At 34.6% G+C, this 21160-nt stretch overlaps 1 protein-coding gene across 4 annotated transcripts in view; it reads left to right on the top strand.

Annotated features, from left to right (window-relative positions):
- The window catches only part of LOC108359791 (LIM domain and actin-binding protein 1), a 72409-nt gene that overhangs the window by 27423 nt on the left and 23826 nt on the right, over nt 1–21160 (top strand). For all 4 annotated transcript variants that reach the window (XM_017611816.1, XM_017611814.1, XM_017611815.1 and 1 more), the window contains exons 4-5: nt 9708–9841; nt 10005–10171. In XM_017611816.1, the coding sequence (XP_017467305.1) occupies nt 9708–9841; nt 10005–10171 (301 nt within the window). The remainder of the gene's footprint in view (nt 1–9707; nt 9842–10004; nt 10172–21160) is intronic.

Genomic DNA, 21160 nt, shown 5'->3' with positions numbered 1-21160 from the left:
TGAATTAGGGGGTTAAGTCAATAAATTAACTGATTTCAGTAAAGAGATGAGTCGTGAATACACCAATGTGTCAGGTCGGGGAGGGATATAGCATAGAGCTAAGTAAATAAATAGACCCTTTTCCAACCTGTACACGAATGCATTTGAATTCTACTGAATCAATATGTGGAAGACTAACTTCTTCAGATGGTATTGAAGAGTCTACAGCGAAGAGTACCCCACCGCTGATTATGTCCTCCCTATCTTGTCTATAGATATGACAATTATTTGGAAGAATCTCTGAATTGAAAATGTTTCAGTGAAAGAAAGAATATTATAATTACATTCAGGGCCTTTAAGATAGAAGCTTGTTAATTTAGTACTTAAGCCTTTTACATTTTGGTAATAAGTACTTAAAGCAGATTTAATAATTAGTTTTTTGATCCAGTGTTATGACGGGGAATATTAGCTAAGTTATTTCCTTTTATGGGCCTATATTCGAATTCACGAACGAAAGCTCCGGAGGCAAAAAAAAAACCTACTAGGCAGCGCATTAAAATTATTTAAATTTACGTCAATTTTANGGGTAATTTAAACTAACGTGACTTTCTCTTTTTCAAATTTCTCAATTCTTTAGTGAACCATAACTGTGTTTGTTCTTCAGGAACATACATGCGTTTAGGCACATGCTTTTCAAATAATTTATGTAAAGTATTGTTCAATATTTTCTTTATATGCAGGCCATGACAATTTAGACAGTTATTTGTCAAGCTTTTTAAAGTTGGCTTTCGAAAAATCAAAGCAAATATTTGCTTCGTATGCTTGGGTACCGCAATTTTGACCAACACTTATAACGCCGTAAGATATCTCCAAAGCAGGGTGGTAGACATCTTCGGGCAAAACTAGTGGATCACACTTATTTACAACGGACTTAGATGCATCATCAACATAAACAAGAGTTAGGCAGAGTTCAGCCATCTCCTCTAAAAATACGTTGTTGCACGCACTAGACGCGCAAGGTACAATATCATTGTCAATGATGTTCCATGATATGCTTGGTAAATTAAAATAACCCATCATTGAATTAGGGGGTTAAGTCAATAAATTAACTGATTTCAGTAAAGAGATGAGTCGTGAATACACCAATGTGTCAGGTCGGGGAGGGATATAGCATAGAGCTAAGTAAATAAATAGACCCTTTTCCAACCTGTACACGAATGCATTTGAATTCTACTGAATCAATATGTGGAAGACTAACTTCTTCAGATGGTATTGAAGAGTCTACAGCGAAGAGTACCCCACCGCTGATTATGTCCTCCCTATCTTGTCTATAGATATGACAATTATTTGGAAGAATCTCTGAATTGAAAATGTTTCAGTGAAAGAAAGAATATTATAATTACATTCAGGGCCTTTAAGATAGAAGCTTGTTAATTTAGTACTTAAGCCTTTTACATTTTGGTAATAAGTACTTAAAGCAGATTTAATAATTAGTTTTTTGATCCAGTGTTATGACGGGGAATATTAGCTAAGTTATTTCCTTTTATGGGCCTATATTCGAATTCACGAACGAAAGCTCCGGAGGCAAAAAAAAAACCTACTAGGCAGCGCATTAAAATTATTTAAATTTACGTCAATTTTAAATGAAGCAATATTTCTTTCGTATTTAAAATTAAATTTTCTGATGCTTAAGTCGACAGTTCTAATTTTTGATGAGATATAAAACCTTATATCGTCTTCGGAAGTGTCTCTCGAAAATCTAGAGACAAAGATTGACTTCTTCGGGGGAACCACAACTAGTTTCCTTGTATCAGACTTTAGTACCGGCGGAAGGGGCTGAGTTAATGCTTTACTAGTTGAGGATAGGAAAGGCGGTGGAAGTTTTGAAGACGATGCCACCACTTCAATGGGGGAAGGGGAAGATACTTCAGGCTCGTTATTATTCGTAGCAGATTTCGTTACACGCTCTTTTGAGGCTGAGCATTCTGATGCTGGAGGACATGGAGAAGATAGATTAATTAAGTCAGTCGGAAGATTATTCTGACGTGGAACGGTAATAATTTCCCTAGATGGACTATGAAGACGCTTACGTTTAGATACACGGATATCCTTAACAGATTGCATGGTATCTAAGCATTTGAATGATTTAAACACATTTTCATAATGCTTAAATTTTTCTCTGTCAGTACTGACAATTCTCTTCCTATTTCTGTAAAACCATTTCTGGTTTGCCTAAATAACTTGAAAAGATCAACTTCGGTTGACCTGCACTTTACGAAAGACCAGCGAAGGCTCTTGCCATCATTAATAGCGTCCAGAATTCTTCCTGTCAAACCAGCACATTTCAGATGGTAAATACCATAACAAAGCCAGCATGATAAGTAGCGTCCAGAATCGCTTTTAATTTTGCAAGTATCGAGATCGCACTTCATATTGAAAGATTTAATAACACTTGTTAATAAAATAACAAACAAAATAAATTATAATAATTAAGGAGCTGATGTAAATAGCTTTAAATAAATGTAGCGAACAGTTTGAGTATCACTGTAATTATGACACTTAATAAACGCATCACAAACAGCTGGGACAAGAATTACTAGAAGAAGTAAATAAAAAGAGTAGAACAAATGTACAAAAGCAAAACGATTTCAGTTAACTACAAAGGATGCAACAACAATGATAGCAAAAAATGATTCGGCAAGATTAGAATGTATGCTAGTGAAATTTAATTAAATTTAGTTTAATATAAAACACAATAACTTTCACTTAGCTTCATATATTTCACAATAAGATGCTCATAGGCACTTTTTATCACAACTTTAACTCAGAATTAGCACAATAAACTTAGCAAATAGAAATCAGAGCACAATATAAGTACAACCTCACAGCTTGACGTGCGATATATTTGTACCTACTTCACCATCGCAAATCGTACTATTATGCGCGCCTGTGTAGCTTTTGAAAGGGTGCGCTTATAAGGCTTTCGCACGAGGCGATTTTTCAGGCAAATTTTGCGTTCAACTCGCGTAGGGTTGCACGAAAAAAATATTTAATGGCTAAAAATATCAAAATATCAAAACATTCGCCATAAAAAGGCGTTTGCATTGTTCACCTTTGCATTCTACTTTTGGTTGAACGGCCTTTCAACTAATCGCTTTCAACAAATTTGGTCGCCAGCCAACATTTAGCCATTCAACTTTTTTTTCGTGCAACCCTGCGTGAGTTGAAGCAAAATCGCCTGGTGCGAACGGCCTTTTAAATGCAGATGAATTTCAATATTTGTATACATATTAGGAGGGTATATTTTTTAAATTAGAAATTGCGGAAGTAAAATATCATGACAGCATTTGTTTTTGTTTTTTATTCCATACCTAACACTAAGAATCGCATTAAACATTTAACAGTATTTGAATTTGCAGTTAATATTTTGAGAAAAAGTAAAAAGCTAAATAATTTTTAGAAAAAGCTAAGAAAAAAGCTAGAAGTTAACCAGGCTAACCCAAATAAAAAAGCTAAATCTTGCCAGAAATATCTAAAATAGCAACACGGGGCGACAGAGTGACGAAAAGCTGTTACTAAGGCTAGTGTTTATATTTCGCATTTATGTCGGGATATTGTGTATTATTTGCGAAATTGCCTTTTATGAATAACAATAATACGGAATTTCTAGAATTCAAAGGACGACGAATTATTAACACTATTTATTTATTTGTTAATCAAGAGACAAGATGCTTATAGACCAGAGCTGTAAAACTGTGAAATCATACGAAATTAAAAATCATCAATTTTATGTTATTATGTTTTCATTGAATTTTTCCTTGTTGGGGAATGTGGCTTATAATTTTCCAATTCTACATTCACTCAAAGTAGATACGATTGCACACATTAACATATTCAAAGAAAGATTGAAAAAACTGAATGACGAAACATTAACTTTTAACACTGAATAAGCATTCAGATGAATGCAGCTTTTGCTATGTGTGCACACATTCATTCAGTACCAATCAATCGATATAAATATTCTAAATACACAAAACCCACTGAAAAATACGCAAGGTTGAATTTTATTGAACAGATTTCAAAATTTCAACACGAAAAATAGTTTATTGAGCGTTATCATTAATTTGTTTCACTTAAATTTGTACAAATATTTATAATAAATGAAAATATTAATTAGAGAAATATTTTTCTGCCAAGAATGTCATTATGAAAAATGTTAATTATTAACGATTTTTACATCTCTGTTTCGAAAATTGTCAGCTTTCTAAATAAGTATTACCAATGTACCAATAAAAGGTATGTGCAGAAATTATTACATATGTACATACCTATATATCTACGTTAAAATAAGTAAACAAATTTAAGCGCTTCTACTTCTAACTTTAGATATATACATTTTATTATTTATTTATAAAAATTCTTAATACAAGTTTCTTCGTACTTTTTTCTTCGCTATTGGGTCAAGCATTTAATAAAGATTCTAAAACCTGATTTGTGGGTTTGTGGTGGTTCCTACCATTTACAATAAGTTGCAAATTATCAACTTTTCTCAAAAAAAGATTTAACAAATCTGTGTGCAAACCCCTTTTTATTTTAGTGTGGTAGAATCGAAAAAAATGTGGTAGATTTGAATAAGATGTGGTAGATTTTCCAATTCATATTTTATTGGGTATACATATCGCACACCGTCGTCAAAAGAAGCACAACTCAAAAATTAAATCGGGAAATATAATTGCTAGTGGATCGTACAGATTCCACGCAATTGGTGCAAAAACAAGTATAACATTAGTTTTCTAGTTAGAGAATATAATCATGAAGAAAAGAATATTTTATTTGTATGCAAAAAAATCGACCAAATTATTTTCCCATTGCATAATACTTTAGCAAATATAAATAGGCGTATTTTTGAAATATTTAAAAGTTAAGGCACAGATATATTTAAAGCAAAATTTATGATGTACATTTTTAAAAATCTATTTATTAATTTTTATATTTCGAATTACAATTGAGTTGAAATTCTAGAGTTATGTGAAAATGGTAAACAAATGTTCTGTCTAAAAATGTGGTAGAATTTAAGCCTTGTGTGGTAGATGTGGTAGACACCCAAATTTAAAAAAAAATACGTGGTTGATCTACCACACATGTGGTAGAAGCTTGCACACTGTTCTAAACGTATGTTTTGAGCAAATTGATGTTTAAAGCTAGCAATATATCCCATGTCCATTTTCCAAAACTATAATAATAAACATGGCAGTTTTTTAGCAATTTGGTTCCTGTAATTAAGGAAATATTGTAGTTTTGGCATTTTTCGAAATTACCATTTTATGAGAGGGACCAGGTTATTGTTCGACTTTTGTATTTTCAATACCCTGCTGCCCTAGATAAAAAAACCCTCGTACAGAATTTGGTTGAGATATCTCAACTTTTGCTAGAGTTATCGTGTACGCAAATAAACGGGCATGGACTAATCATCTTCCCTTTTTATTCTGAGCATTTTTATGTATATATACATACATAAGTAGTACATACGAACATAAATGTATGTATCCATATCGATTAATTTTGGTTGTTCCAAATATACGTTATTTGAAAAAAAGTTATGGTACCCTCTTGCAGAACTGCGTTGTAAATATGTTTAGGAAACATTTAAATTAATAGTTAATTAAAAAAGTTGCTCAAAGTAATGGAACTCCTCAACCCCTTTAAAAAAAAACAGGAACCCTTCTGAAATTTTGTTTTGAAAGTTTTCATATTTGAAAACTGAAAAAAATCACAGTATACAGCAAACCAGCCATTGACAATATGCTTATTTGAAAACTAATACATGAAATGTTGTGAATATATAGGATTTTTTTGTCATTAACCCATAGGCAACAACTGGTGCAAAAGTACCTACAAATGTTTGTTGATATATTTGAAATGTAAATTTGAACAGCAAAATTCGTAAAACAAATTATAATAAAACAAAAATATTGTTAATTACTACGTGGGAGGTGGGCGTGGTTATTGGCAGATTTCGACAAAATTTAACACTAACCTAAATTATACCAAAGGCAACTTCGACACCGACTTTCGTTAAAATAACTAAATTTTGTTCGAGTTAGCGTGTTTACAAACAGAGAGGGCTGAACTAGTTCATCTCGTCATTCTGAATATATGTGTATATACGTACATACATTTTATACGGTTAACAAACGCGCTCGCTTATCTGCATAAACCGTCTTTACTTGCATTAATTCATGCATTATCCTCTTTCAAATGTGAATAATCGGCTGAACAAATACACACAAATTACGTGCATTTGAAAATTGGAGAGTTGTACCATAAGCTAAGTAATACTTCTTTTACCGCCTAATCGATGGGACCATTTTACAAAGTCAGCCCACCATTATTCACTCAAAGTTGTGTTCAGAACACGGTTTGACTTATGTAGGAACTGCATCCGGTCATAATTGCTAACGCTTCACGCTTCATTTGCTTGGAATTTCGTGTTTCTCGTTATTTTATTTTATGTGACTTGAAAATATTTTTCACTATAAGAAAATATTTAAATTGGATTTCATTTGGGTTAACGAAAACGACAACTGTGAAAAAATATCAACCAATACATTCAAACAAAATGTCAAATAAGCATGTTTACATTTTTTGTTTTGGCTACCTGGATCACTGTATACTGTGAAAAAAATATTTAGTACAAAAATAATTGTGATAAATCAATTTTGTATATTCTTCTGCGAAAAAATGTCTACAATCGATGATGTATATGTATACATATCAAGATGTGTCTGTTTTGCTCTACGGTTGCGATAAGTTGCTTTGGAATAAATAATATTGCACGAGTCATTGGCTTTGGGTTAGTGGCAGAAAACTTCAATACATAAGTACATATACTTTGAAATAAAATATTTGTTTTTGTTTCAATTCCAGATATGTTCAAACTTTAAAGTATAAAATATATCAACCCTGGGAACAAATTATTGGTACTGAATGGTAAAAAAAAGTGTGCATTCATTCTAAATATACAATCATGTGTGAGTGCGAATGCTGCTGAACATTCACATTCTATACTGAATGGCAATCTAGCATTCAATAACAAAACACAATTTGTTTGTTTTCAAATATTTTAAGCCACTCAGGAATGAAGTTTTTATTTATACAAACTAACAATCAACATTTTGAAAGGAATGCCGAGTGAATGCAGACTATGTTGATTCAATCATTTTACAGCTCTGTTATAGACTATACGATAAATATACATATACACATATACAGAATAAGGGAAGCCCTTATGACAAGTGCCTTATGAATAAATTATTAAAAAAAGAGAATAAGAAAAATCGAAGTCTAAAGTTGAAGAATAAGCATAAAATTGGGATAGAGTCCTTCTTAAGGGAGCATTCATCCCATAAACTGTTTTAGCAACACCCACAAAAAAAAAATTAATTACAACGAAGAATCGCGAGGGAACATTAAAACGAATTTTCATGAGGAGGTGCGGGCAATCAATTGGGCCTGCAATTATATCAACGACAAAGTACTGTAATGCGATCAAAGCATACATTATTGCAACCTTACAAATTACTACAATTCACCTTGTATGAATTCGCCTTTAGCTAATTTTAAGAATTTACGATATTGAAGATGCAACCCTGTTGTATGTAATGAACTGTATCACAGCTAACTTTAATTCTTAAGTGAAAAATAAAATTGGCGTCATTAATTGCGCGCACTTCAACCCGACAAGTCAACCTATTGCTTTTTAATTAAAACCACCGGGCGCACTAGCGCAAGTAGCGCGTTAGCTATAAATACACATTTTATAGTTTACGGTTCCGCACTTGTACGTTTATACAAGTGTCAGCGGAGCACCCCAAGGCGTGTGCATACGGGACTGCAGCGGAGCACCCGCGGGCATACGCAGCATCAGCGGCGGCATCGAGGGAGCACCCCATCTTTAGTTTTGAGGTTACCCGTACATTCAGATTCGCCGCGCGGTTTTTGAGCGAAGTGGAAGAACCCACTTTACAGTACATCGACAACAGAGTACGCGTGGACTCTATGGACCTGAGTTTTATTAATAAACAACGAGAACCATTGAGACGAAAACGAAAAAAATTGTTTTCGTTGCTTTCTGAGCTGACGGTTGCTTCAATATGTTTTGACGTTTCTTGTCTCTTTCTTCGCTATTATCGCTCTCTTTATCGCGTCACTATGTTCTTTGCCTTATTTATATTATACTTATATTTATTATATTTAGTAAGCTTAAGGCCTGCCTGCTATAGCTTCATCTCAATTAGCTTATAAATTTAATTTTGTAAGCTAATTTGTTATAAAGAAATAAATAGCTTCGAACATAGTTGCCAACTTAGTGCTTTAAGCACTAGATTTAGTGCTTTTTGAAAATTAAAACGCCAAAAATAATGGTTTAGTGCCTAGTGCCCCTTTTAGTGCTTTTTTCTGAACTAAAATGTCTGAATTTACAAGAATCTACAAATTTAAATGCACTAAAATGCAAACCATGATTGATAAGAAGATGAAGTTGCAAACCCATGTTCTTGCGTTTTTGTTAAATTGTATTCGCGTTGAAAATGCTAGCACGCAGATAAGTTAAGAATTTATTTTTTTATTTTCTTGATTATTTATTGATTACACAGTTCGAAAAATTTTAACTTTTTTAACCGTTTTGTGTAGATTTTTCGGTGCTGAATCCAAATCTAGCTGCAGAATTTCTCTACCACGTCAGAATTTTGAGATATCCTAGCCTCTAAGTGTAAAAACACGGTTTTTCGCAATATTTGAGGTTATATTATAAAACAACTCATTTCTACTTAGGGTATCATTAAGTATTACTCTTCCCCTTTAAAATTCAATTTCGTTTGTTGCGATTCGATTGTTCCTTCTCCAGATGTACCAGTTTCAGAAGCATGAATGTGTATTGATTTATACATGTACATATTGTTTATTTTTTTACTTTTGTTTACCACAAACTGTTATGAAAAAAAATATCCTTTGATAAAAAAAAATTTAGTGCTTTTAGTGCGGTAAAACGCTCTTTTTTCCAAGGTTTGGTGCTTTTTGAAACTGAAAGGTTGGCAACACTGGTTTCGAATGTGACGTCAGCACGTCGAGAACAAAAGCTTTGGACTCTTTCTCTCTCTCTCTCTCGCTCACAACGATATTCACAACTGTCTGTAAAGTGTACTCATTTAACTTTCAAACACAGTGCGTAGGCAACTGGCTGAGTCAGTGGGATCGTCGGTTCGTATCCTACTGAAAGAAGTCTGATGAGGAAATGTGGTGATTTCCGAAATAGCTATCACTTCTACCATTTTTTTTCAAATTATTGTTGCTTTTCCACTATAAGTTTTTCATTAAAAACGGCCTCAAGCTCAATAAAAATTGTTGAATATAATTGTTAAGAGGCCATAAAATAACTAAAATAACAAAAACTTTCAAATTAACAATAAATAAATTAGTAGATATTGGCAACTTAGCTAAATTAATCTAAGCTGCTTTGTCGCTGGGCATGGAACCACATTACCATGGCAGAAAGCGCTAATAAGCTGTAAAGCACACTACTCAACCAGTACAAAACTTAAGTGCTGGCTAATAATTCGTCTGCTTGAGTACCACACCTGGATGTCCTTGTCAAAATATTATATATGCCTACCAATTACTATATAACATTTGTTAACACGTTAAATAATGCTGTGTATTTGCCATCTTAGAATCCACAGGGTGATAAGGAAATCAACTGTCGCCTGTGTTCCAAACCGGTCTACAAAATGGAAGAGATTAAGGCTGAAAAGAGTATTTACCACAAGAACTGCTTCCGCTGCCATGAATGCAACAAACAATTGAAGTAAGTTTAAAAATATTTCTTCTGTTTTATACTTGAAATATGTATGGATAATACATATTTGGACGGCAAGTAATGACGTGGACTGTAATATTATTCAAATAAAAATATCTAAATTTGAAAATACCTTTACAGTTTTAAGAGCACTATATGATTCTTTACATAGGGTGGACAACTATCAAAGCCATGAGGGTATCCTGTACTGCATGGTACATTTTAAGCTGCTGTTCAGTCCGAAATGCGTGGAAGATACCGAACCAGAAAGTCAGCGTAAGCCAGAGTTAATTGTGAGAGAAAACCAGCCTATCGAGTCGCCACCAGATGTTGTGAGAGGTACCATACTGCCGTGATCCAACTAAACACTAGTATACGTATGTAGAATAGATCACCTAATAGGACGCCTAATTCGAACGAGCAGTGGTACTTATATTTATACCCTCCTTTTCCAGCGCTGTGATTGGGTAGTTAGAGGTGCGTTCTATCACTCCACAGGACCTAGGTTCAATGCCTGGTTCGAGCTATATCGAAATTAGAAAATAGTTTTTCTAACGGCGGTCTTCCCTCGCCAGGCGACAAACCTCCGATTGTTTTTCTGCTATGAAAAGCTTCTCATATATCCATTTGTAGTTCGGAGACGGCGTAAAACTGTAGGTCCCTCCATTTGTGTAACAAGTGTAAGGTTCGAAAAATCGCTACAACGATTTTTTATAAAAGAAATGTTTTTTTTTTGTTTGTAGAAAAGTATACTAGAAAACGACGTTCGACATTTTTTTAACACCTAACACATTTAAAACTAACATATTTACGAAAACCATAAGACATGAGCGAGAAAAAACACCACACAAAAACTGAAAGTTATTCGCACTAGGATAGAACTACTCATTTTTAAAAACTGCATTTATTACGTGCTTATGCTCATAAAAACTTTCTTTTTGGCGACTTTCGTAAATGGGGATACAGGAATAATTGCGTTGCATCCCCCTTCTGTAGTCCGCCATCATACGGCGATCCCATCGGCCTTGGTACTCTTTCATAGTTTTAAGGTACTGCTGAAACCACTCCCATTCTTAGCTATATGATGCAAGATTATCTGGGAATTTCTGAAGATGACTGGGGAGGAAGTGGACTTTGATGGGCATATTACATCCTAAGGTTTTAAAAGTCTCCAGCATGCCATTTATGATTTCGGATAATTACTTGACTTATAATTTCCCAGAAAATATTAAGTATCTTCAACAAAAGATCGATCATTAAATTTAAGAAATCAGCATCCTTTATTAATATGCTTATTTGTGAGCCATCGAAAATTCCCATTTTTATCTTTTCTGTGATTAGACCAGGAAATTTTCTCATTATATAACAAAAGCATTGCCCATATTTTTCTAGCGTTTTATATCCAATTGTTTCATAAGGCCCAGCTTTATGTGCAAGTGGCAATATAATTGTATCTCTGTATTTACGATATTCTGCTTTTCCAACATCATCGTCCCACGCAAAGGGAGCTTAATCATATTTGTTAAGACGCTTTTTTTTTAAATCCAGAAAGCAATATTTCTGGAGATTCGTTTGTTAATACTAGATCCGTTATCAAATCATTTAATTCATCTCGGGTGAAAAGTTTTGGGATTGCAGACGTTATTCCTTCCGAATCACTATCACTGCTCACTTCATTGAAGATGTGTTCGGATGATGGCTCATGGATGGAGCAAACTGTTCGAATAGCCACTACAGCTGATTCTAAATCTGGATAAGTAATTTTTTCTTACGTTTACGCCACGTAAATTAACAAGCAGAAGTAACAGCCATCGAAGTGATTTTTCTGTTCTTTCCATTGATTATGCACTCCGAACCTCATACAGCTTTTTTGACCACTGACCCATTGTCTCAAATGTTCACAGCATAGATTACACACAGTTTGGGGTATATCTGGTTTGTATTCATACAGAATTTTCGATTTGAAATAGGAAAAATTAGCACTTTTTATAACATCCGTTATAGGGTTTCGGAACTTTATAACGGTGTATTGACCATATATGTAACCAAATACATATGGGTTATTGAGCCAACTTCTACGCCATGAATACATGATATTTGTTTAAGTCTTCAGCCAAAATATTACCATTTTGTGATCCGCCCTAATGTCAGCATGTATACGTGCATATGTACACATGCAAATATCTTTGAAATTACTAAGTCCTTTAAAATAAATCCTGACGTCAGAGAGAGAAAATAAAAATGCCGCTTTAAATAAAAAAGTAGGTTTCAAACCCATTTATTTATTATTTATTTTATGGTAGGAGACCTTCTCAAACAATATAGAAGCAATTTTTTCGATTTAAGTTGTTGAAATTTAATGAATATCTAAACCCCGGGACTAATCCCGGGATTGTAATAACGACATCCCGAAAATCCCGTGATCGTAAAAAATTAAAAAATTAACATCTCTATTATATACATATACATTCGGATGCCAATCAAAAATGTTTTTTTTTTTTTTAAATTTCAAGACCCTACCCCTAATTTCATTCGATTGTATGGGAAATATTATTGCCTATTTTTATACATATTGTAAAATCATTTAGAGGTCGCGACCTGTCGATTTAGGTCGGAAAATACGATTTTGTAGATTTATGAGTTTTTGAATTAATTTTTTTTAATCCATTTCAAAGATCAAATATGATCTCAGAAGAGGATATATAGGCCTTTAAAATGGTATATAATAATCTATTGTCGGACTTGGCTTGTTGGGATATTTTATCGGGATAAAAAAGATCATATTTATCGTAATTTTTTAAATTTTGACCATCGATAATTTCCACAATTTGAAAATATGTAGTACTATCTAAAATTAAATATATTTATAAATAAACTGATTGCTCATTTCGCGTTGACTTTTCTTAAATACGGCCTTGAATTTATTTTGTTTATGTACAGGACTTTCAGATTTTTTGAGCAGTGTGGCTAAGGTGCCACCCCCATTTTTCTAAAATTTCCTGAAAACCCACTTCTTTGCTAAAGAGCGATTGTATATATCAATTATGAATTCCTTAGCCACACTGCTCAAAACCTCTGAAAGTCCCGTACATAAATATATAAATTCAAGGCCGTATTTAAGAGAAGTTGCCTAACTTCGACAATTTTTACGCGATTGCAATAAATGAGCTATCAGTTTATTCATTAATAGATTAATTTTAGATAGTACTACATATTTTTAAATTGTGGAAATTATCGTTGGTCACAATTTAAAAAATTAAAAGAAATATGGGTTTTATTTATTTTACTCGATAAAAAATCCCAACAAGCCAAGTCCAACAATAGATTATTATATACCATTTTAAAGGCCTATATATCCTCTTCTCAGATCATACTCGATCTATGAAATCGAATCAAAAATAGTCATTCCAAAACTCATAAATCTACAAAATCGTATTTTCTCACCTAAATCGACAGGTCGCGACCTCTATATGACCTTTGAAAATAGGCAATACTATTTCTCATAAAAACAAACAATTTGTTGCGATTTTTTACCGAAATCGAAAAACCGAATTACGGAATTGGCAAGAATTACGTACGAGCGGATTGACACGACTTCGGATAGATTTCTTTGTTTCAAGAACGCCCTATTTCAGAATTTTATTGAAAAACACTCTATCTCAGAGTTTGGTTGAAGAACGCCCTATTTCAGAATTCGATTCAAAAATGTCCCACCTCACTTCAATATGTATTCAAAATGTGCTGATATAGGGCGTTTTTGTAACGAATTCTGAAATAGGGCGTTCTTCAACGGAACTCTGAAATAGGACGTTTTTAAAAAGGTATTTGAGATAGGGCGTTTTCCAACTGGCTGCCGAGATAAGACGATCTTCCACTCAGCAGTCGATGTATTGTCAGCATAAAATTTAATTTTTCTTATTAATTCATAGAGGTAAATTTTTATTTATTATCATATGCATTTATATATTTCGCGGCCACTGTGGTATAGTGGTAAGCAGTGTGCGCTTCCACTCCGCAGGGTCTGGGTTCAAGCCCTGGTCAAAGCACCATCGCAAAAAAATTTAGACATTTTTTTTTTTCTTAACAGCGGTCGCCCCTCGGCAGGCAATAGCAAACCTGTAGGTCCCTCCTCTTTGTGTGACAACATCAAAGCACCCCCACAAATCGGAGGAGAAGCTCGGCCAAACACTAACATATGTGTAAGCGCCAATCTATTATTATTATATATAATTATATTAAGTATATAAAAATTCATTCACTTTGTGTGTTCGCTCTTTTTGATTGTTTAGTTTTTCTGTTCTTAGCGCCATTAAACATTTTTTTTTATTGTTTCATCAATTTTCAAATAGTGTGTTTGTGGTACATTCTCCATAAAAGAATCTACATGTATAAAGAAAATAATTAGATATTTGAGAGTTCTACCCTTTGAATAATTACATACCTTTAAGTAGTTCAATGAAATTAAAATCTATGACAAATTGGTGCAAGAAAATTAGCATTCCAGAGAATCCTCGATAAAGATAGACTTTAAGTTGTCAAAAATAAAGTTTTTCAGGTCATCTGTCGGTTGCTTATTTTACTTCGTTATTTATTTAAAATAAACGATAAGAAAATTTATTAGAGTGGTTATGTAACAAACAAACTGATTAAGTTGCCAAATTTATTCCTTATTTTGATTAGCTAAGAAATTTTGATTATCCAATCAAATAAAGATTTAAATATACAACAATTCATTAGCGTGGACTCTAAAGAAGATTTTAATCTTATTTTTTCTTATATATAAAGTGAATTTGCAAATGTGGTGCAACACATTTACTTAAAAACCCAGTGATTTCCTCTTTTGATGAAATTTTCACAGTTTCTTAAAACATATGTGGAACATGTTTAAGTTTTGTTTGTTTGATATTCATAAATAGATCCAGAGTTATGGTCAAAATAGAGAACACTACTTTTTGCCCATATAAAAAAAAGGCCAGCACATACAACAACAGAAAAGACAACAAAAAAATAAAAATTAAAAATATAAGAAAAAACCACAACAGAGGTTCGTCTTATAAGAAAAGAAAGAGTTTGGAAAATATTTTCATTTTTTTTCTAGGAAATTGGTAAGATAAATGAAGTAATACAATATGGGTGTCAAACGAAAGCTATTTAAGAAATCTTTTACCTAAAAACATTTTTCATTAGAGTATTCACCAATCTAAAAATTTAAGGCTAAATATTTTGAATTAAATGCAGTATTACGAGATGTGTGCCAAACGAAAGGTGTTTAGAAAAACCTTAGTGGAATGAAGAAGAATTTCTAAACGCTTTGATCCAGATATTTTTCTAAAGGGTTGCCCTGATATTAATTTTTATACTGAGGGATTGAGTAATAGAGTTGAAATAAAAAATTTGAAATATTTCAGAAACAAAAAATATTGAAAAAGGCTACTCATATAACGGAAGAAATAATAAGAACTTAATAAATACTAAGATATGAGATGAAAGCTTTTTAAAGATTCCTTGAAGCAAATGTAACATGGTTTTAAAAAAATTTTTTTAATATCGTCGAATCATTTAAGTTTTTAAAGTAAATATTTTCGCTCGGAGTCGCTACAGTCTGCCACGCATGTTACAAGCAAAACAATTACGGGATTTATTCTAGCTCTATTAAATACACTGCGCTGCAAAATTATAAGACCGGTCAAATATTGGCTCCCAAAGCTGGACGCTCAGTATTTCGATAAACTCTTCTTTTACGAAACTTGGATATTGGCAACCCTAGTACTCTCTAAACAATTTCGGTAACTTATCGGTAAGCCTTTAGAAATGGAAACCGAGAATTTGTGAAACACGTGTTGCAGAATTATAAGACCTTTTCCTGGTTTCTTCGTTGCACTTGATTAATTGTGAAGCAAAATTTATTGTTTGTAAATAAGTAACTTATTTGGGCTCTTTTACATTTAGCCAACTCAATATACTTTTCAGTTTGTCCCATTCCACAATGAAAGTGGCTTTGAGTTCCCCGTCTGTATTAAATTGACGGTTCTCCGCATAGATTCTAGGCACAAGGATTCCCCAGATATTTTCGGTCGGATTAACATCTGGAGAGCACGCCGGCCATTCAAGTAAGTTGATTGAAGTCCACTCTTTTGTTTGTCTACATACATGAATGGCCACATTATCCTGTTGAAATATCCTGTTTTTCTCTCGGTTAGAGGCCAGAAAGGGGACACGGCTGCTTTGAAGGACCGCTATGTCCTCACTGTTCATCTTGCACGAACAAAAATACAGTTACATGGTGTTTGTGTGGCAAATCGCTCTCCACCCCATTACACTTCCTCCCTCGAAGTTACGCTTTGATAAGTAAAGCAGTTCTTTGGGGATGTCATGCCAGTATCCATTGAATCCGTCTGGGCCATGAAAATTAAATTTTTTCTCATTGGAGAAAATTACCCCGAAGCCATTATTAATGACATTTATTTGTTTTTATGACAATAAGAAAACCACTTACCGAAGCCCAATTCGTTGAGATGTTTCGTTCCGCAAAATCCATTCGGGAAGTCTTATGTCGTGGTAGCAGGCGTGGCACTTGATTCATTTTAGCACGTTCAATACCTGGGTTCCATTTTAATGCTGTCCATATGGTTTGGTCGTCCGCTGTGGTGTAGTGGTAAGCAGTGCGCGCTTCCACTCCGCTGCACCTGAGTTCAAACCCTGGTCAAAGCAACATCGCAAAAAAAAGGTTTTTTCTTAACAGCGGTCGTCCCTCGGCAGGGAATGGCAAACCTCCGACTTCTGCCATGAAAAACAGCTTCTCATAAAAATACAATCGCCGTTCGGAGTAGGCGTAAAACTGTAGGTCCCACCGCTTTGTGTGACAACATCAAGGCGCACGCCACAGATCGGAGGAGAAGCTCAGCCAAACACTAACATGTGTGTAAGCGCCAATCTATTATTATTATTATATGGTTTGGTGGCAAACTTTCACTCTTGCAAGCTTTGAAAGATTAGAGCAAAAAATTTTCCTTTCATCCCGCGAAGACAGTTTCTTTTTTCATCCAGCATTTTTCTTGGAACCGTTAGCTTCAGGAACTTTTCAAAAAATTGGACACAACGCAGTGACTACGCCCGATTTTGGACTCAATTGTGTTAAATCCGAGTCCAACATCTCTTAAGCTGGATATTCGGCCTTTTTCGAACTCCGTTAACTTTTTTCTTTAGACATTGTTATTTAATTATGACTTTTGAAGCAAAACTAGAATAAAATCAGAACAAAAGTGATACTCTTCCTAAAAACAGTGCAACACACGAAGGAACAGAAATGGACTTATTTTATTGAAATTGTTTAGACAGTACTAGGGTTGCAAATACCCAAGTTTCCTAAAAGGGCAGTTCATCGAAATACTGACCATCTAGCTTTAGGAGCCAATATTTAACCGGTCTTATAATTTTGCAACGCAGTGTATACAAAAGTCATCTATATACAGCATTGCCACAGACAAATTTTTTTTCCTACCAAAATTTCCTACCATAACCAACCAAAACCTACCAAACATTTTTTTGAGTTTTAATATTTGTTTTCAATGTCAAATTTTTTAAAAACATAGTTAACATAACATTTAGTAAAACTAAAACACAACTAGATTAATAAAAACAAATTAACTGCGTATAACGATTCATTTTACTGTACAGACTTATCCATGGGCACATATGTCTCTTTACACATATATACATATCGTCACTATATACGAATGAAGACGCGAGCTCAAAAGTTGATAGCGAAAAAAGGGGTGTAAAAAACTTTCGGCGAAGAAAGACTCTTAACATAGGTGACGGCAAATAAAGCCGCGTTAACCCTTTTTGACAGCGAAGAAAGACCCGCGGTCAACTATATTTTCGAGTGCAACAGTATTCCCCAGAACTCCCCAAAGAGTTTTTCCGAGCTCTTTATTCGTATCTAGTGACGATATTATTATTATTACGTCGAAGATACCCGCGCTGCGACCTAAGAAGTTATATTGTGCTAAATCAAAATTGTAATCACTCCAACCTTAGGCTATTTAAAAAGCTCAGCACTTTGGACGAGGCCATGTTCCAAATTTTAGATGGAGAAGGCAATCGTTCTCCAAGGTGTATCAATCTTTCTTTCACCAGCCGTCAAACCCTACAGTCCGTCTCTACAAAAAGACCCATTTAATTAAAACCGTACGTTAACTTGCAGTGTGCTGTCAGGTAGCCAGTAAGAGTTCTAAGTTCAAGGTGTCTTTTGGAGTTCCTGCTGGAAAGAGTTATGCATATCTTTGATTATCTTATTCCCTTTGACTTCCGCCAGTAGGCAGCAATTTGAGATTATTCCCAGCTAGCTCCTAAGTAGGTCTGCAGTGTATCCTTTAGATGTACCACAGAAAGGCTAGGGACCATGCAAACGCATTTGGGCTTCACGCTTTGCGAGACAGTCAGCCCTTTCGTTGCCTTCAAACCCCTCATACGTGACGCTATTGTGGGCTCGCAGGTGGTTCAAGAGTTTACAGCCTTGATGCCATTTTAAATGACTCTAAGGCCTTTAACGCTGCCTGAATGTCCGACATAATATTTATTCTGGCCTCATTTGCCTTCTACGATGACATTCGCGAACACAGACTTCGATTGGGAAGACTTCCGCCTGAAATATGGTTGAGTACGAGCCCATTGGCAGACTTTTCTGGAATCTGGGTCCAAGTACGCCATAAATTATATCGCAGATGACAGGTAATACGAAACTACATCGATTTTTCGTCTCTCTTGAAAAATTTCTAAAAATGGACTTGGCACCTTTTCACCCTTAGGTCACGATATATGGATGTCCGTATTGCATATTGGCAATAATAACGTTTGTACTTAGGAATCAGGTATATTTACATGTTTGTGGCCGCCATTATACGAACGCACCGGTGAAATATTTGTGTAAAAAAGGTTGCTAAAATATTTGGAGATATGTACGTACATATTTTCTATTTTTTTTATTTTATTTTTTTATTTCAGTTATGGAATATATAATTCTTACTAACTATGCCTTAATAATAAGTTTTGATAGGAAAAGCCCATGTTTGGCAACACTGTCTATATACCTATTTCATATTGGAGGTAGAAAAAGCACAATTAGTATCATGAAATTTACCCTCCACTTGAAATAACTAGTGGTTAAAAATCTTTAATTTTCTTTGATTTAATGGATTTCATTCAGCAGAGAAACACCTCTAGGGATTTCTAATTATAGTTACATGAAATTTGTAGTAGACCTACATATCATCACCTGAAATGCAAAAAGCCGTAACAAACATCGTCAATGAAATGGTAAAAGTCGTGACTAATAATGTTTTTTGCAAAAAACGTTGTGGGCATCAAATCAATCAAAAAGTAAATTTTGAATTATTTATTAGTTATGACCAGGGACGTGAACCGGGTGAAAAATTTTGTCGGTTCGGTTCAGCGGTTCGAACCGTTTTTGCACTTTTGGATTTGTTCGTCAAAGCGGTTTTTTGGTATTTGAACCGGGGTTTCGGTTCGATTCAACGGTTCGAAAAACAAACAAGTAATAAAGTCTAAGTTCGAGCGGAGCCGAACATTAAATACCCGGCGCATATATGATTTATACCTTCACCTTTCCGAAAGCTACCGCAACATGGTAAGCCGGGGTGTATCAATTTTGAGTAATTTAGCGGCCTAAATTTTAGTCTGATTTTAATCGTTTTCACCGTTTTTGCTTTTGCAAAATAGCACAATAGCCATACCGAGTTTGGTACAAATTGGTAGAACCGAGATACATATATGTGATACATATGTGTGCCACGCCCGTTTTCCAAAATTTTATCATAAACGTATTTCTTGGTAAAGGATTGTTGCAAGCATCAATTTTGAATAAATTAGCTTTAATATTTACTGATTTATCGAAGATTTCGTATTTCTCCAAATTACCGTTATATGGGAGGTAGGCATGGTTATTGTCCGATTTTGCCCATTTTCAATACCATCCGTCCGACGCCGAAGGAAATGCATGTACAAAGGTTCGTTAAGATATCTCAATTTTACTCGAGCTATCGTGTGCACAGACGGACAGCCGGACGGACAGGCAGTCACCGCTTAATCGATTTCTCTTTTCATTCTGATCACTTACGTATACATTTGTCTATATCTGTCTCGATTCCTTTTACCTGTAACAAACAACCGTTATATGAACAAAGTTATAATACACTTGCACAAGTGGGCTCGGGTATAAAAAATAACGCGCAAGTTTAAGTGTCAAGTGCAACAAAGCGCAAGGTTAAGGGTCAAGTGTCTGTCAAATGAGATGGGTTGCCTTTACATTTGATATTGTCACATGCCCTGCAAGAACAGTGACTATCATTTGACAAATCATTTGAGTGGCAAGGCTGATAGAGATTTCTGTCACTGGCTACCTACAAGTTTCTATCACATTCTAAAGGGCAGTGTGAAAAATATGATGTAAATATTTGTGTACATATGATCTTCCGTCTTCCTCCAACTTATGGCCTTATATATTGGTCTCTTTTTAACCAACGCTAAATTTGCAAATGTGTTAGTAAGATAAATGAGAATGTGTTAGTTTCCATCACACAATTCTTGTAGGGTGGTAAACAAACATGGTAGGTATTACCATGTTTAACAAAAAGAAAAAAGTTGGTAAACCTTTATGGAAAGTGGTTCGGGTTTTCGGTTCGGATCAAACATTTGTGGAAAATTTCGGTTCGGTTAATGGTTCAGTTAATTAATAGAAAAAAGCGGTTTTCCGGTTCAAAACCGGTTCGGTTCAAAACCGGTTCACGTCCCTGGTTATGACCTTTTGCATTTCTGGTGACGAAACGTTCTAACTGAAGTTCTATACAGAACTGTCATTTATTCTGTTCGAATGTACAAAATGTGGTTCTTTTTTCCTAAACAAATGTTTATGATTAAAGGAAGACTAAGGAGCACTCCTGCAATGGAGTATAGTTGTTGTGCTGGGTATGCAGTTACAGTTGCACGGCTTTACTCAATCGCGCTTGCGTCCTAGTTAGCGCACTCTGGGCAACGTCAGCAACCCATGTCCGAGATGCGGTAACCAATCCTAGTGGAGCCTTGGGTCACGGCAGAAAGAGAGGGAACCTCGGTGGGGCCATTCCGACTTATTCAGTTTATGGGCTCATTGAAGTCTGCAGCGTCTGTTCACCAGTAGGTGCGGCTGCAAGCGGGTGTTTGTCTTGGAGCAAGTGGCTTGCTATATAAACGTCAAGAATGATAGAATACAAGATTGCGCCAATCGAGCTGAGAGCAACTGGGTGTGACGTCACATTATTATGAGAATGA

This window comes from Rhagoletis zephyria, unplaced genomic scaffold (assembly GCF_001687245.7).
Source record: "Rhagoletis zephyria isolate East Lansing unplaced genomic scaffold, Rhagoletis_zephyria_1.1 Rzeph_scaffold_00460, whole genome shotgun sequence".
Lineage (NCBI taxonomy): Eukaryota > Metazoa > Arthropoda > Insecta > Diptera > Tephritidae > Rhagoletis > Rhagoletis zephyria.
Note: the sequence above shows the minus strand (reverse complement) of the source record. Positions and strands in the feature narration are given on the sequence as shown.